This window comes from Dermochelys coriacea, chromosome 1, assembly GCF_009764565.3.
Source record: "Dermochelys coriacea isolate rDerCor1 chromosome 1, rDerCor1.pri.v4, whole genome shotgun sequence".
In the NCBI taxonomy this organism is placed as follows: Eukaryota; Metazoa; Chordata; order Testudines; family Dermochelyidae; genus Dermochelys; species Dermochelys coriacea.
This window is the reverse complement of record NC_050068.2, coordinates 187,675,533-187,693,934: the sequence shown is the minus strand read 5'-3', so window position 1 is coordinate 187,693,934 and position 18,402 is coordinate 187,675,533. Positions and strand designations below refer to the sequence as shown.

The 18,402-nt window shown below is 38.6% G+C and overlaps 1 protein-coding gene across 2 annotated transcripts in view; it reads left to right on the top strand.

Moving 5' to 3' along the window:
* Positions 1-18,402, top strand: part of CRYBG3 (crystallin beta-gamma domain containing 3) — a 137,954-nt gene that overhangs the window by 41,773 nt on the left and 77,779 nt on the right. For both annotated transcript variants that reach the window (XR_006279675.1, XM_038388740.2), the window contains exons 3-4: positions 1,814-2,250; positions 12,971-17,702. Coding sequence is in view for 1 of the 2 variants with exons in the window: in XM_038388740.2 (XP_038244668.1) it covers positions 1,814-2,250; positions 12,971-17,702 (5,169 nt within the window). In the remaining variant the exon portion in view is untranslated. The remainder of the gene's footprint in view (positions 1-1,813; positions 2,251-12,970; positions 17,703-18,402) is intronic.

Genomic DNA, 18,402 nt, shown 5'->3' with positions numbered 1-18,402 from the left:
TAATTAAGATGCTGGTACTTGGCACACTGATAAATGTTTGAGAAAACATTTTGTAAAAACAAAATACCTTCCTTTAGCACTGACTCTGTCATTAATCTTCGCTGAAGAGTAAGGAGAAAAGGCCTTTTTTGTATACATGGTATGGAGATTACTGAAGTGTAAATTAGGAAGGTTCTACTTTTATGTTCATTTGCAGTGTTCTCCTTTTTTCAATACCATAGCCTGAAGAAGGGGAATCGCACCACAAAACTAAACTTGTTAATAACTGGGCTTATGAAATAGCAGAGTAAACATACGTCACTCTTTGAAGGAAAAAAATAGTAAAATATTTAGTCGGAGGTCAAAGATCAATGTATTTAACTGTAAGAAAAACTCTTAAGTAACAAGTTGCCTGCCTCTCATCAAAATTATCACTGGTCTCCATGTCTAAAAGGAGGCACTTCATTAAAATACTGCTTTTCATTACCCAGGCTTGTCAGTCATTGGGTAGTCCTACTGAGCAAAGCTCTTATTCTGTCTACTTAAAATAACTAGCATAGCACTCAGTATGCCCATCTCAATTATCTAAAAGGGATGTGTCCTCAAATAGAAACAGCACAAGGGAGTTAATGAAAATACTGACCTACTGCATGGGTAGGATAAGTGAGTGTTAGCTGTTACACAATAGAGTTGCTTGTTCTTAGCCAAACGTATTGCTGATATAAAGATCCTGCACAGATTTATATTTATTCAGATTCTTCCTTCCCTGTCCTGTTGATCAGAATAAGTTCTTACAAATTACAGCTAAGGAGGGGGTGAGTGTTTTCATACCTTAGCATGTTAGTTTGAGAGAGACAGAGCCTACAGGAACCTCCCCATAGAAGGAAATGCAAAAAGGTATTTCACTTGCAAGCAGGCGTGGACTCTTAGTCTCCGAGACTGTATGGTTTTTTGCAGAAATAGTCCACTGTCTTTTTGAGCTGATGAAGGACAAGAGCCTAATTCAATCTCTCTGTTTGGGGAATCCCCTCTCCTTGCCCAAACCAGTGGTCAGAGATCCTGCTTTACAGAATTGAGTGATTAGCTAATTCTAGAAAAATTGATTAATAGGAAGAATTCGTAACCTCAGATAAAGGATATGAATTGATCTGTCCATTTAAAAGGTAAATATGCATGTTTCCCTTATGTAATCTTTGTTACATAAGTAATTCATTGTTTTTTAATAAAGTCCGTCTTTAAGGCATGATCCTGCAACCCTCCCTCATGTGACTACTCACAGTGACCGCACTGGGACTACTTGCACATGAGTGAAGTCTACTCACATACACTCAGGATGAAAGAACTGGGTCCTGTGTCCCAAACCACTTCACAGTCTTAACTAATATGTCTTTTCTACTGGCTTGCAATACTATTCTATGAAAAACTGCTCCATGCTTCATCTCCTTTTTTTTTTTTTTGCCAGCTCAAATTATTTTTGTTCTGTTTCCATCGTATAGTGCTTTACCTTCACAACCATTGTCCTTTGAGCCTCAAAGCCCGTGCCTGTTTTTCATAAAAGTAGCCTTTCAAGACATCTGTTACAATTTAAAAAAGTACTTTTGATTTTAAGTCCTCAATAATGGGGCCAATTTCTGCAAAAGAAAGTAGTAGAGGTATCTTAAGTAGCAGAACACAGTAAAGGAGATTGGACAAAGCTTTTAAGAATGGTCTCGTAAATAGCGGAGCAGCCAGAAGTAATGCAATGCTTAGAGGCAGTTTAAGGTTTTTTGGAGTAGAGTCTGAAAATCGATGTATTGGTTCTGTTTCAACATTATTATTCATGTTTTTTTTAAAGATTTCTCAAAATGCAGAGAAGAACCACTCCATGGAAGATCTAAGCAACTCTATTATCACCGAGGAATTAAAAAAGGCTAATAGCCTTCCCAGTTTGGCTTCTGGCCGCAAAACAGCAGATCGTGACAGACAACCCAAAGAAGGCTTTTTCCAGTTTCTTGGAAGCTTATTTAATATTGGATCAAAATCATCTTTGGGAGAATCTAAACAGTCTACCCTCCAAGATGGACACAAGAGACATGGAAAGGATTTTCAGACCCAAACTGCCCTTCAGGAAGATGGGATCACAAAGCATTGTAAAACTGAAATATTTGTCATTTCTACTGCTGGAACAGAAGAGGTAGCAGTGCCTAAAGAACAGCCTGCCTTGGTTAATATCAGGGAGGTTGGGTCTCAGGATTTACAGAGGGGACAGGAACAAGCTGCTGATGCACTAATGTAAGTTCTAAAATTTTAATACTTTAATTTTAATATTAAAAATATCTAATGGCTGCTGTGACTAGCTCTACCATATGTTTGGTAGATGCCCCATATCTGCAGACCTATGATAGTCTTGGGTGCAATCCAGCCCAGTGGAGGGCTGTGTCACCACCTGCCATGCAACATGGGTGCCTCACAATGCTTTGCTGCTGTAGCTCCCACCTGGGCCGCTCACAAACAGCATGCAGGTCACACCCTGAGTGTCTGAATAGCTGCAGCCTGCCAGTCACACTCTGGCTTCCAGCAGCCTTGGTTACTACCTGCAGGGTGACCCCAACACACTCCCAGTCCTGGATTTTCCCATAAAAACATGTGTTCTGCACTGTCTAGCCCTCTCCTGGATAGTCCAGATATATTCGGTAAGATGCTCCTCTTAAGGTAGCAGTCTTGTATTTTGATCCCTTTAATGGAATTACCCAAACATTTCACAACACTGGATTAGTTGTAATTAAAGAATAAAACAAGTTTATGTAACTACAAAGAGAGAGAGAGTTTAAGTATGTACAAGTATAAGGCATTAAAGTCAAATAGTTACAAGAGACATAAAGATAAAACACTTTCTAAACTTAACAAACTAGACTTGGTCAAGGTGAAGTTCTTACCACAGGTTCACAGTAACATTGCTGACCAAATTCTCAGGTCAGGATCTGCTCCCAAAGTCTAAAGTTTGTTTTGTTTTCTGAGGTGAAAAGAGAGAGAGAGAGAGAGATAACTTGGGGTGTTTTTGCCCCTCGCTTTTATAGTTCAGTCACCCTTTGAAATGTATTTTCCTGAGAGTTACCCCTTTGATAAAGTTCATTCCTGCTATGAGGACAGAGACAAGGAGTCTGGTGGAGAAACAGGCTGCACGCTGTTTCTTCTCATCTCTGTTTGCTGAAATGCAGGTTTTCCTTGCCTCCTGTTTTCTTCCCCCTCGCTGTCTGAGAACCCTGTTTAAAACTTGTATGTACATTGGGGTAAATTCACATTCCTTTGCTTAAGGCAGCCCTGTTTAACCAGTTCTGCCTAATCAATGGGTTCAAACATGTACCTAATTGATGAGTTCGAACATGTAAAACCAGCATGGGAGGGGACATTTTCCCCAAGTATTAGAACAGTAGGGTAAGGGCTGGAGGGATCAGATAATCCTGAAGCACATTCAGCATTTCATGGGTTTGGAAGAAGGGAGGAATGAATTTATTTCCTTCCATAGCCTTATTTAGGCAATAACTATCAGGATTTTGTGTGGCCTTTTTATGTAGCATATTAATTTTAATATTTTTCCTGTAGATATGTTCGTTCTTTTTTTGCTAATAAGGATCCTAGATTTTAAAATCCTTGGTTATTTCCTATAATAACTTCTGTACTTTTTGTTTCCCTTTATTCTTGAGAATTGTTTTGTTTTGTAACCTTAAAGGGTTTATATAAAAATAGGTATTTAGCCTAAATTTGGTACATCCTTGACAATTTTGTTTACATTTCCAAAGGTACAGAAAGTGCAATATGTTTCCACTCTGCATTTAGCAGCTAGAAAATAAACTAAAGTAGAACCTCAGAGTTACAAACACCAGAATTGCAAACTGACCAGTCAACCACATACTTCATTTGGAACCGGAAGTACACAATCAGGCAGCACCAGAGGTAACCCCCCTTCCCTCCCCCCCCCCCCAAAAAAGCAAATATAGTACAGTACTGTGTTGAATGTAAACTACTACAAAACAAAGGGAAAGCAGCATTTTTCTTCAGCATAGTAAAGTTTCAAAGCTGTATTAAGTCACTGTTCAGTTGTAAACTTTTGAAAGAACAACCATAACGTTTTGTTCAGAGTTATGAACAACCTCCATTCCTGAGGACATAACTCTGAGGTTCTACTGTAGTGGATGTTGTCTCTATTCTGTATTACAAAATCCGTATTATGTCCCTTGTAATGGGACAGATTGTGCTATCTGGGTAACATCTGTTATTGACTGCAGAGTGTGCCCGTGTGTGTGCGCGTGCATTGCAATATATGGGGGGGTGTATAAGTGTGAAACAAATGCAATGTATCCTTTTTAAATAACTAGCTTCTGGTTAGTATTTAGGTGTGAAAATACCCACAGACAAGGACCCTGTTTTTTATCTTAACCCTAGGATTTCAAACCTCTTTCTTGTAGCCCTCTGCATATTTTTTCTGAAATTTTGATTAGGATATGCTGATTGGGGTATCTGTATCAGTTCTCTTGCAACTTTATTTTTGTTGGCAAAGTGAAGGGGAAATAACACCTAGGATTTAAGAATGAAAGGGGGGTCTTAACATTTTTTTTTGACTCTTGCATTAAGTATATTCACCTAGTGTGTAACGTTTCAATTCCATTTGGGAAATTGGTATCTTTCTTAATAACATTTTGATACCTGCTTAAAAGAATTGCTTCCATATTGAATCACTTCTGGGATATTACTCTTGTCATTTGTCTGTAGCTTTGACAGGCAGTCTTCTAACTGCAAATGCTGAGGATGTTGCATCTGTGCAAATGTCCTTGTGCTGTAGAGACTGAGATTGTGGTAATCAGGGCTCAAAAAAAATTTCTTGAAACCTAGAGGGAGGCTGAGGCAACTACCAGTCTGGACCTTGTATTGCCACCACCACAAGGCTGCACCCTCTGCAATTTAAACAAACAGTTGTAGACTCTTTAGCCTGAGTTGTATTTAATTGTAACACAATCAACCAACTTTTACTCAGATGGATTATTGTGGTAGAGCACCAAAAATGCAAGGCTCTTTCAAGACAGAAGATGCAGCCCATGCCTTGAAAAGCATACAATCTATTTAATGAACTTTACACCTTTTAACTTTTTTAGAATTTAACTTGCTTTCCCTGCTATTCAGTGAGCCCTCAAAGCATATCTGCTGAATATATTATTTGTTGAATAATATATTCACCTCCTAGTATATGACCAGCCCTCAAACAAATGTATCAAATATTGAATATTCCCCAAATACAGTTTAACAGGACTACTTACTACACCACTCTCTTGCTGCAGCTGCTATTATTTATTTTTTAATTATTTACCACTTGTATTGTGATAGCCCCTTAAGGGCGCAAGCAGGTTGGACCCCATTGTTCCAGGTGCTGTACAAATATAATGGATTCCAATCTCTGCCCCAAAGACCTAGTCTAAAAAGATAATGGGAATAACAGGTCTACTCCCTTCCTGGCTCCATTCTACTTTCTCTCTTCTATAATAGATCATGTGTATCTTTTCCTGCATTTTCTTTAGTGGTTCCTATTTTTCCTTCTATTCCTCCTGCATTCCTCACCCTACCATTACCTCTTTCGCTTTCCCAGCAATGTGTTCTCTGCCTCCTCCCTTGTCCCTACCATCCCCATTTTTTCCTCCAAAAATCTCTGTGCATGTTCTCCTCTACTTCTCTTTTCTAATTTACCTCTCAATCTCTCCGGCCCACTCACCCCTGCCCTCTCACATGTGAATCTTGGAAATGTAGCCAGACATCTAATATCCAGTGGAATAAAGATACAGGCCCCAGGCAATACCAAAAACAGGATAGTGGGAAGAAGGCCCTTGTCCAGGAGCAGCATGTGAGAAGCCATCCTTTCCTTAAAAAAAAAAAAAAAAAAAAAAAAAAAAAGAAAAGAAAAGGAGTACTTGTGGCACCTTAGAGACTAACAAATTTATTTGAGCATAAGCTTTCGTGAGCTACAGCTCACTTCATCGAAAGCTTATCCTCAAATAAATTTGTTAGTCTCTAAGGTGCCACAAGTACTCCTTTTCTTTTTTGCGAATACAGACTAAGATGCTGCTACTCTGCATCCTTTCTTTCTTTCTCTCTGCTACCTTCCCCATCCCCCAGCCTCCTGAGTGCTGCGGTGACAAGATACATATCCACTCTTCTACCCCACCTCCAGCTTTCTGGGTACTGCAAGGTGAGTGTCTTTGGTAGGTTTAGCTTCTGATTTTGTAGCTCTTCCTGCACCGGTGTCATCCCTAATCTTTCCAAGAAGCGCAGTGAATTTTACTTGATTTTTGTCTGTTTGCCTGATGCCCACAGGATTTTAAAAAGCAAAGGTAAAAACTGAAAAAACAGGTTACTTCTGACACTGCAGCAGTTTGTGCAAACTCTGAGCACCAACCGGTAGCTGAGATGTTGGAGCAATCTGTCTGCAGACTAAAACTGGAAACTGAAAATTCCAGCTCCAGAAGATATACCGATGCTAGCTCTGAGATAGTATGCTAAAAACAGAAATGTAGCTACAGTGGCACAGACTGCATGCCCTGAATGTGTACCTATGGTCTCTTACAGGACCTTACTCAGGGCAGCTGGTCCCTCCCCGCACTGCTCATGCTTCACTTCAATTTTTAGTGTTCTAGCGCTAGTGTGGACATATGCTTCATTCATATTTGGAGGTTCATATTTTCTTCACAACTAATGAGGGCTTTTAATGGAAGCTTGCATACTGCAGAAATTGATGGCACTTACTCATGAAAGCTTCCTACTCCCTATAGTTGAATAGGTTCTTAAGCCCAGTTGGTGTTGGTGAAATCAAACTTGCAGGGAGTATTAAGGTCAATCTTACTATATAACCTTCTTCTGAAGTGCTATATAACTAAACCAAGTCAAAATGCATTTTATTCTAGATAACAGAATAGATTTTTATTTTATTTTACTTGGCTTTGACCTGGTTAGCAAGGAAAGTGTGGGTGGTTTTTTTTTTTGTTTTTGTTTTAAAATCTCTTGCATGATCTATTTGATTCCGGAGATGGCAGCAGCTATATATCTCTGTATAATATGGAGTTTTACTGGAAACTAATTTTCGCTTTGAATGGAAGACTTATTTTTGTGTTTGGCTATGGTAAATTTGGGTAAACAGTAAAACACTGATTATATTTTACTTTTAGCCTACTTCTTTAAAATATACTACCTTTGTCCTACCCCACACCATATTGTTGAGTACAGTAAAAACATCAGAGGACTGCTGTGCAATTCTGTTTTGTATACATTTTTTTCTCTACTTGTTAAAAGATCATGTTTTGAAAATTAGTTTGCTGCCTGATGTGTGATGTATGACTTACACACCATGTTGGTTTTGATTTACATTGTCTACGTTTGAAAGTTGCACTGTTTTAACTAAAGATGTGATTTTTAAATCAGATTAGTTAAAGTGCTGCAAATCCCTATGTGGACACTCTCTCTCTTATTTCAGTTTAAACCAGACTTTTCATTTTAGATTGTTAATTAACAGTAAGTTTAAGCTAAACTAAATAAATTATGGCACTGAGGTTTGCACTGATTTAACTAAATCATTGTAAAAACAGATTGCGGTTAAAATAGTGCAACTTTCTCTTGTAGCCAAGGCCTTACTCAGGAAGTAGCTGTACTACTTCCTGCTGTAAAGTAGTACTCTTCCTTTATTATACAAGTTTAAAATAATTTCTCACACTCACCCGAGTACTAGCTTCCTCCCTAAGTATTGACCAATGGAACGGACTCTCACTAAATGTCATTAGATTGTAAAAGTGCTCCTGATTGCAGGTGTTCTATCAAAATGGTTTTGTAGAGTGTAGTGAGTGGAGTAATTAAAAGGCACTTGGGAGCTAGAAACTGATGACATTAAAGGGGAAAAGACAAATGGAAAAGGTCAGTGAAGAGAGAAGTGACTGGGAAAACGAGGGGACTTGGGGGAAGGGATGGTGGGAACACGCCTGTTTGGTTTTCCTAGTCTAGAGTATAGATGTCTGAGTGCATTTGAGGTAGGTCCACTCATAATATTAATTTAAATTGTGACTATAGCTTCCAACCTAGACATGAAAGAAATCATAGAACAAGTCAAGAGTTTAATGATAACCAGCCATGCATTATTGAGCTTCCTTTCCCATGAGAGGTTTCAGAGTAGCAGCCGTGTTAGTCTGTATTCGCAAAAAAAAAGAGTACTTGTGGCACCTTGGAGACTAGTCTCTAAGGTGCCACAAGTACTCCTTTTCTTTTTCCCATGAGAAACACTCAGCATGAATTTCAGTTAATTCTAATCTATCATTAAATGGAAGGATATGATGATAAGCAGTAGCAAGAGAATTACTAGCGTGCATAATCCTCATCAGCATTATTGCTGTTTTTATTTTCACAACTAGATACCCCCCAGTATGTCTACCCATGTGTTAAAGGTCCTGTTTTATTAACCACTACTTTCTGGAAGCAATGTTTTGCAAAATACTAGAAAATCAAATATATATAATATAGTCTGAGGTTGATTTTTGCACTCAGTGGGAGGCTTCAGTTTTGGAAAAGACTCAAGTTTCCAGGCCTTGAGCCAAAGAAAGTGGAATTCATGAGCTTAGTCAGTGCATATGTGAGGGACAACAGACATAGGCGACATTATTCTTCCAGCACTCCAGCTGGCTGATTCACAGAGGCAATTATACCTAAAGGAGTTTTGGTCCTCTTGTCCAGATAGAAGTGAGTGGGAAAGGGGAAGACAAGAGGGAAAAATAGTGATATGGAGCAAGGCTATTAGTTTCTATTAAAACAAGGTTTTATAGTTGAGAAAACCAAATGAGCTACAGTATGGAGGTAAATGAAGATGGTGAGTTGGTAAGAGTCTCAAGTTAAGGTACCATTTGATTTTTCCATGTGTTTGAAATTGTTGATGATTTCATTGCAGTTAAGAGCAATCTTCAGACTAGACTTTTTGCACTGTCAGTTGCAGAGTTGAAGGAGGAAAAGGTAGTGATATTTTAAGTTTTTAACAAAGTTTTTAAGGTCAGGCTTGACAAAGCCCTGGCTGGGATGAGTTAGTTGGGGATTGGTCCTGCTTTGAACAGGGGGTTGGACTAGATGACCTCCTGACGTCCCTTCCAACCCTGATATTCTATGATTCTATGATATGGTAAAATACTACTGCTAATAACACTACATTTAACTGCAGTGTAAAGTAGATTAATGGTTGCTAAGCTTAACAAAAATCTCATATTATAAAAAGATGGATGTTTTATGTGGTATAATATCCACTGGTTTGGGACTGATTCAAAGGTGAGAAACTCAGGTTTGTTTTTTGCCTTTGCATTCCTCCTCAATTACCAGGGTAACTGGTAAAAGCCAGTTACCCTGCAAACCTACTGTATTCCTGGATCAACAGAATAGGAGCAAAACAATCTAAAAAGTAGTTTTTCTTTTAGTGTGTGTGTGCGCGCATGCTTGTCACAATCTTGTCTTCTAAGATACTCTAAAAGGAAATGGGGTGGGAAAACTTGTAAAATAGGGCCCTGAATAGTAAACACATACAGTATTACTGCATAAAACCCTGGTCTCCCATCACATGGAATTATTTCACTGACTTTCCAATGTATGGTTTCAGAGTAGCAGCCGTGTTAGTCTGTATTCGCAAAAAGAAAAGGAGTACTTGTGGCACCTTAGAGACTAACAAATTTATTAGAGCATAAGCTTTCGTGAGCTACAGCTCACTTCATCACCAAATGCATCCGATGAAGTGAGCTGTAGCTCACGAAAGCTTATGCTCTAATAAATTTGTTAGTCTCTAAGGTGCCACAAGTACTCCTTTTCTTTTTCCAATGTATGTGACATTTTACAGACATGTTATGGTTAGGTCTTAAATTTCACACACTTAAGGCAGGTCTGCACTTACAGAGCTGCAACAGTGCAGCTGTACTGCTGTAGTACTTCAGTGAAGGTGGTGCTACTGTGCTGACGGAGGAGCTTTCCTCATCGGTGTAGTTAATCCGCCTCCTCGAGGCGGCAGCTATGTCGGTGGGAAAGCCTCTCCCGTTAACACAGCATTGTCTACACCAGGGGTTAGGTTGCTATAACTGCATCACTTGGAGGGTTGATTTTTCGCACCTCTGAGCAACATAATTCTACTGATGTAAATTTATAATGCAGACTCAGCCTAAAGGCCTGATTTTTCAAAAGGCTCCTGGGAGTGGTTCCTACTACCCCAGCTGAATTCTCAACACATCTCTTGATAATAATCATTGTGCTCTGTAGTGTTTCTGAAGGTAAGACTCCTAAAATCTACCATTCATTTTGCTCTTTGTCCTTTTCTGAAAGATGTTGTTTTGCACAATATTTTTCCACATTCAGGAGTTGTGCATTTTGTTTTGTTAGGTATTAAGTGTGTGAATGTGTGTATGTGCATATATAATATAGTTAGATTGAACAATATTATTTTTGAATAGAACTAATGACCTAGAGGTTTATTGTTGTCTGCTTGACCTACACCTAGCTTCTAATAAGTTTTTGTAATGTTCAGTAACAATAAGTGGATGTAGTGTATAATAAAATGTTCAACAATAGTACTTGCAAAACTGCATCACTTATTTTTGGATTTAGTGAGCAGCCTTATTACATGGATTGCTGAAATACATTGACTAGATGAAAGGTAAAGTTTTATGCAGATTAAATACATTTTGAAAATACTAATAGTTTCAGTTATGAAAGTCTGAAGAGTTGGTAAAATACACTTTGTCATCTTGGTTATTTGGATTGCCCATTGACACTGGATGATGTTGGTGTTTGTACTTTTTCTTGACACCCATTTGGATTGAATATATTGCTTTTCCTTAGTGTATTTGAATTTAATATTTAATAGCTGGATTCTTTATAACAATTACATTGTTAATAAATAGGAAGATGATCATTTGTATTACATCACAACTTGTGTATTGCAAAACAAACCTGGATATTATGTGGAAATACCTCACATTTTATAGGCTGATGATTATATAGAATGCTCATCACATAATACCACAGATAAAAATTCACTGCATATTTTGGCCCATACCATATGAACACACATGCATCTGAGTCACTTTACCCAGGTGAGCAGCCCCATTGAGTTCAGTGGGACTGTTCACGTACTTAAATGTTTGTACAATTGGGGACTCAGTACCATATAAACAATATGGAAATGAGAGTTTATGCTGCTCAAGTCCATACGGAATGGAACTCTGATTTTTAAAATGGAAAATTTGTACCTTTTTAATTGTATTGTTTGGGATATATTCAGTGTGATTGTGTACACTCATTGATCCTCATTTAAAGAAATAAAATCCTTTATTTTTCTGTCCAATTTTATTAGTGAATGAACAAAAATACCCTGCTTCTCACTTGGATTATTTGCATAAAAATCCCTTAACTATAGTAAAATCCTCCCAGTGGGGGGGGAATAAATGTGAACTCCAAGGGTATGTCTATACTACAGCTAAGAGCATGCCTCCCAGCCTGGGTAGACACATATGTTAGCTGTGCTTGAGCTAATGTGCTAAAAATAGCAGCATGGATGTCATGGCACAGGCTAGCTGCCTTGACTACAATTTCACCCAGCCTCCTGAGTCTGAGCTCAGGTGGCTACACAAGCCACCACCTGTGCCACAATGTCCACACTCCTATCTTTAGTGCATTCGCTTGAGCAGAGCTAACACGTCTGTCTACCAGACCTGGGAGGTACGCTTTTGCTGCAGTGTAGACATACCTCTATGCTATGCTAAGACTGCCTGGGTTTTTTGTCTGTATTTTTACAGACTAATTAGTCTTACATTAGAAATCAAAATCTGCACATCCCTATTTTTGCTGGAGGGCTCTTGCGTGCACTGGAGAGCTACAGCGGGAGAGGGACATCACACTCCCTTGCAACTGTGAGCTACAACTTTCCCAGCCTTCAGCTAAGAAGAAAGAAGACACCAAGTCAGACTGTTTTTTTTAAAAATTTTAGGGGAGAGGCTTGTTTTTTGTTTAGATAGAGTTAACACAAAAGAGCTTTTTAAACACTCTGACTCAACATCCCCTCTCCCCTCAGTTGAAGGCTGGACAGTTGCAGGTCAGGTTCAGCTCTATGTGATCTCTTTTGCCCATCCTAGTTCTCCAGAGTCCTCCAGTAAAAACAGGAAAGTCAAGATTTGTAATTCCCATTATTTTCTTATGTAAAAAATAGAATTGTTTGGAAGACTTGAGTGATAAGGGAAAGCTTTGAGGTCACCCCTATTACATCATGAAAGAGTAGTAAAAGATAAGTAACATTTTTTTCTTTGAAGTGAAATATAAGACTAATTAGTGCCTGAATCCACCAAAAATGTTTCCCAAGTTTCAGGGCCCATTTGTTAGATATTTCCTCCAGCACCCAAACAGACTTTCCTCATTCTTGTTCTTCTCCATTCATTGCCATTCCCTCGGTCCCTACTCCCACTCCCTCCCTGTCCTGTAACTTTGGTCCAGAAAGCATCAAATTACTTTATTTTCCCCACAAACATTTTTTGCCTCTTATAGTTCTGTTGTTCTGTCTTGTACCCTCTTGTTCAGGGATGAGTTACCAGGTCCAAATTCAAAAGCAAACAAATTTCTCTTGTCATTTTCAGTTTTAGTGGCCCTAGATTTTACTGTTAATGTTAGTAGGGTAAAATATTTCAGACGGGTGTGACTTAATTTGAAGTTGTACCCTTAATAGGTCTGTTTGATGGTGTTACTTTCTAATAAAACTTTTGTGTTTGTAGGGGTACCCATATACAGTGTTTCTATTATCCTAGTATAAAGAGAACTCTTGGTGTATTTATAGCAGCATTAGAAGTTGGTTTATTCTGCAATTTAAAAAAAGTAGTATTGTATCATTCTCCAAATCAGCAAGCTAACTATAGATCAATGATAGTGAAGACTGTTTCAATATTCTACTGCACTAAAATGATGTTTTTTGATACAGGCACACTGAATGTAAGCCAGATGCACCAGCAGTTACTTATGCAACGTATCGGGGTTCTGTACGGATTAAGCAGCTACTAAAGAAACAAGCAGAGGAGGTTCTAAGAAGAGAAGAAAATACTGAAGGCAAACATATCTTCACTGTGACTGGAAATGGAGAAGTCCAAACTGCTGTCCTTCCAAACTCACCATCTAATGTAAGAGTAGAAATTACAGGACCCCCATCAAAAGAGAATCAAAAGGATCATGCTAAAGATGGCAAGGAAAATATTAAAGCAAATCTCTCTGCAGTTAAAATTGAACTGAAAAAAACTGATGTTGCTAAGGATATCTTAGATAGCAGTGTACATGGAACAATTGAAAACACCTCTGCCTCATCCACTGAAACAAACTCCAACAGCAATCACATTGGAGAACTAGATTTGTTTGTTTCCTTCAATCATGCACCAGTTTCTGATACACCAGAAGTTAATAGAACTCGTTTTCTAGACTCAGTATTGTCAGCCAGAGACAACAGTAGTTCCAATTACCAGATTATGGATTCTGTTAAAACAAATTCTGGAAATAACAGATTGGCTGAGAAGGGGGTGAGAACGTTAGAAGAAACAGAAGCTCAGTTTCAATCAGACAATAATGCCACTTTTAGCTTTGATAGAGGAATAAATTCTTGTGTTCAAGTATCTCATGAAGACTCTAAGGAGACAATGCAAAATGATTGTGAGTGTTCATCCAAAACAAAGAGAGGGGCAGTTGATAAAGAATTACCATTGATAGAGGGTGAATATGCCTGCAATAGTCATATTGGTAGTCAGTTGGAGCTAAAGTTGGATGCCCAGATGTCCCCCTCTGGTAGCACTGTATTTCCACATCAGGCAGATAAGAATACAGAAAATGCAAATAAAGATAGTGGCCCAAGAATGGATGATTCACAAAAATATGTGGTGGCTGAAGAAAGGGAGCAAGAAACACAAATCTTTCTAGCTAGTGTTCATTTTCCTTTAAATCAAGAAAGATCTACTGAAAAGTTATCAGAGGCTGTGAAGGACATACAATTTTGTGGAGTCAATAAGTTGATGATGATAGACGGTCTACCCACTTCAGTGCCATCTGCCAAAACTGTTCAAGATACTGGCATGGACATAGTAAACAGTCCAGGTATTAAAGAGTTCAATGAGTCAGGGAAACCAACACACGTCCAAAAGGATCCCTCAGTAACTCTTGAGGGTGAATCTAAGCATATCAACACAGAGAACACTTCCATACCTTCCCTTGAATCTGAGAATGTTGAAACCACTAAGGTTTCATCTACGTCTGCAGACGTAAATGTTGCTGGCACATCTCCATCAGCCCTTGAATGTGGAAGCGTGAAGTCCCACATGCCGCCTCCTATCTTACAATCTGAAGATGCCTGCCTTAGCAAAGCTATAACACCTGTCAGTATCGCCAAGATTTCTCCTCCAGTCCTTGAAGCTGAAGATGGTAGCTTGGATAATATTCCTCCTCCTATCCACAGATCTGAAGATGAAACCATGACCAAAAAAGCAACCAGCTTACAAGATGTTAAAAAACCCAATATTTCTCCCCCTGACCATGTGAATGAAAATAGCAAGCCTCTTAAATCTGAAGGGATGACTCTCCCCAACAACGTAGTTCCTGCCAGGGTGCCCAACCTTACTACTCCTTCCCTTAAAACTGGTGAAGTCTTTGTAGCCAATGTCCGAATTGCCAAATTATCAGTTGCGTCTGACAAGGTCAGTGAATCTAAATGTACTTTTCTTGAAGGTGATACACCTAAGATAGTGGCTTCTTTCTTGGAAAATGGAGATGTCAGTGCACCTACAGTTATTTCTCCTGTGTTTGAAAATGCAGATGTTAGTGTAACTCCGATTTCACCTTGCTCTGAAGACACCAATGCTAAGTGTACATCTTTCCCCCTAAAATCTGATGTCATTTTAGCTGAAAGTGACTGTCCTACTCCTAACTCAGAGGATGTTTGCATTCCCAAGCTTGCTTCTCCTACCCTGAGGTCTAAAGAAATCTCCAAGCTTTTTCCTTCTGCCCTTGAAACTGCAGATGTCTTGGACAGTATTAATCTCCCTATTAAGTATAAAGTTGTTAAAGACAAAATTTCCTCCAAACTTAGAGTTAGTGATGAGACTGATTATATACCTCCTGCCCAAAAGCTTGAAGATGCCTGGTTAACCAAATCCATAACATCAACTACCTGTCCTTTGGAACTTGTAGAAGTGAGTTCTAGTGTAGACTATAGTAAGGATGTGCACAAAACTCCTTCAGAGCAAGTAAACCCTTGCAACCATATTCCTGCAATGACAAAAAACCGAGCTAAAATGAATGATCACACTGCTTCGTTTACAAAATCAAGCAATGTCTGTTCTCAGAAAACATGGGAAGATAAGGAAACAGGAAAGCAAGTGCACATTGAATCCCAAGACACTGTTCTATTTAAAAAAGCCGAAGAAATTGTTGATGCGGTTTTACGCTTGGCTATAGAAGAAATAAGATCAAAACCAGCAGCTGGTGTCTATCAGCCTTGTGGCAACAAGGACAGTTTAATAAAGCTGGATATCCTAAAAGAAAAGAAAACTGGAAAGATACAGTTGGAAGCAAAAGTAAAACATTTTAATGAGAGTTATGCAGGAAGCTCCTCTGAAGTTAAAGAAAAAGAAACAGTTGCTACAAATACTCAGGCTGAAAAGATACCATTTAACATCACTCATAAAACTGACCTACATAGTTCACTAGCTCTAGAAACAAAAGAAATAATTGATGAAGTTATTAACTCAGCCAAACAAAAACTGATGTTTAATCAGCTTGAAAACAGTGAGAGTAGGAACCTTTCCAAAAATTTTGTGCTTAAACATAAGACTGGATTCTCAAAGACTCTAAACACTGATGTTCAATTAGTTGCCAAAACTCAAGAAATAATCAAAGAACCCTTGGGTTTAAACCAAATAGGGAAGGAATTAACCCAAAATGTTGCTAGGGACTGTGAAAAAGCAGGCTGTTCAGTTCCTTTACTTCTAAATAGTGTAGAAGGCAGCATAGATTTGACCATAAGAGGAGAAACGGTACCAAATAATGTACTTTCACCTCAAAGAAATGGACTTCTACATTCTGATGTTTTAGCAAGTCTGGAATCTGACCTTGCAATAATAGCAAAAGATGGATGCTCTAAAACTGTCTATGATAGTACAGTTATGACAGAAATCAGTGATAAATCTAGCATTTGGACAGCTAGCAATAAATCTGAGGAGACTTTACATGTATTAAATGGAGATATTGTTATGATTGAAGAGAGGATGCCACCATTACAGTTAAAAGATTTGTGCAATAATACAAATATGCCAGAACATATATCCATGCCAACCTTGACTTTTAATTCATCACCTTTCCTTCATGATGAAGAATATACCTGCATACCTAGCAAAACCAAAAATGAAAGTAGTCTTTCAGGTTTAGACAAAAGTTGTGCAGGTAAATGTCCGCCAGAACTTTGTGGCAAGGAGGAGGTTTTTGTGTTTGTACAGGAAAAAGCAAACCCCAAAGATTCACAAGCCAACAGTGAAGAAGGTAGTGGAAAAACAGAAGCAAATGAAATACCGCAGGATAAAAACAGATTAAACACACAGTTCATTATGTCTGAATCTTCTGAAACTGTTAAGGACGTTGAAGGGAAAATTTGTTTCTGCTCAGATTTTGCCAATAAAGATGAGACACTGAAATCAACACTGATGATGGATCAAGATTTACAAAGAGATAATGCACTTGGAGAAAAGAGTCTGAACAATAATAATGATATAGAAGAACTGACAAATCTCTTAGCCTTTTCTCCACAAGGTGAACAGTGGGAAAGCAATTCTTTATTTACTGTATTGTATGAAGGCTCTCCTCAAGATGAGAACCAGTTCATTTCAACTGACAAAAAGCAAGCTCACTCAGTCTCTCCTCCTGACCTGTCTCTGGATAATATTGAACATCTTTTGATGTGTGAAACAGCAAAGAGCAAATATGAGCCTGTCAATACTTATGAAAAAGACAATAAATTAAATGAAACATTAGATAACTGCAGCTCAGAGTCATTTATGACAGTGGAGGCTAAGCGGTTTAAAATTTACCCGTTCGCTTTGTCTCCTATATATGAAGATGACAGCCCACAAGAAGACCAGCTGTCTATTGATGTCTCACCAGAAGGCCATTCTACTGGAAAATCCAAAGACAATGCCAACCACTCCTCATCAGTCTTGTCACTTCTCCAGTCAGTTTCTGAGCGTTTGAAATTTAATAACCAGTTCAGTGAGGAGGATGAGGAGGAATTTTATGAAGAAAACATGGTGGATGTTCAGAAAGAAGACGGTATTACCAGCGAGTGGGCAGGCAGCTCCAACATGGTGCTCCTAGAAGATGACCAAGAAAGGGCTCCACTTTCCAAACAGTCACTCATATATTCAAAAGAACCGCTTAGCCCTAAAAAGCAATCAGAACCATTTCCAGAAGAAGCATGTCTTTTTCCTAATCTGACACAGTTTCAACAGAAAGCTGATGCTGCCATGAAACCTCTCTCTAGGAGTGTGTATTACCAGTATTTTCAGACAGCCAGCAATTATTCGTGTGAGAAGGGAGTCAGATTTGGAAATGTCCTTCAGGATGGATTATTGCCAAGGGATCATAAGCCTCAAGACAACAATTGGCCAGAATCAGGAGCTTTTCCAGTAGTAAGTTGTCATGTTATATACTTAATAACTAAAATGATGATGAACCCAGTTGCAATTACTACATTTTAAAAAAAATCTTAAGTGTCTTATCTAAATTCATTCAATTGTAGGGTACAAGGTAAGCCTATGATTGCAGACAATTACGTTCTCATTCAAGCATTTTATAAATAAAATGCACCCAGTTACTGGGGCCAGATCATAAACAGTAGAGGAGATCCTGCAGCTTCTAACAGTAAAACAGCAAGTAAATAGAAAATACACTCAATAATAGCAACATGCAGGCTTGTCCTTTGAATGGCATTTTAAATGTGAAGATGACTGGGACAAGGCACACACAGAGTTCAAGGAGGGGAACAGAATTGTCTTTATGTGAAAAACTGCTCTTTTACATTTACTCTACTTTTGATTTTATTGTTCCTTTACTCCCTGAGAATATGGTTCAGCGTTTGGTGTAGCCTTCAGTTCTTCTATAGCCTCCGACTCAAGCTATGTCTACACTTACCGTGGCATGTGGAATACAGGCATTGCACACCCCCACCCCCAGCATGGGTATAAATGGCAGTGTAGATGGGAAGCACTGCTTATGTGAGTAGAGTACAGACACACCAGAATATTAGGGTGAATGCTCTACATGGCTCCATACACACCCAATCAGTGCTTCCCGTGTCTACAGTGCTGTTTTTGGAAGTGTAGTGTCCAG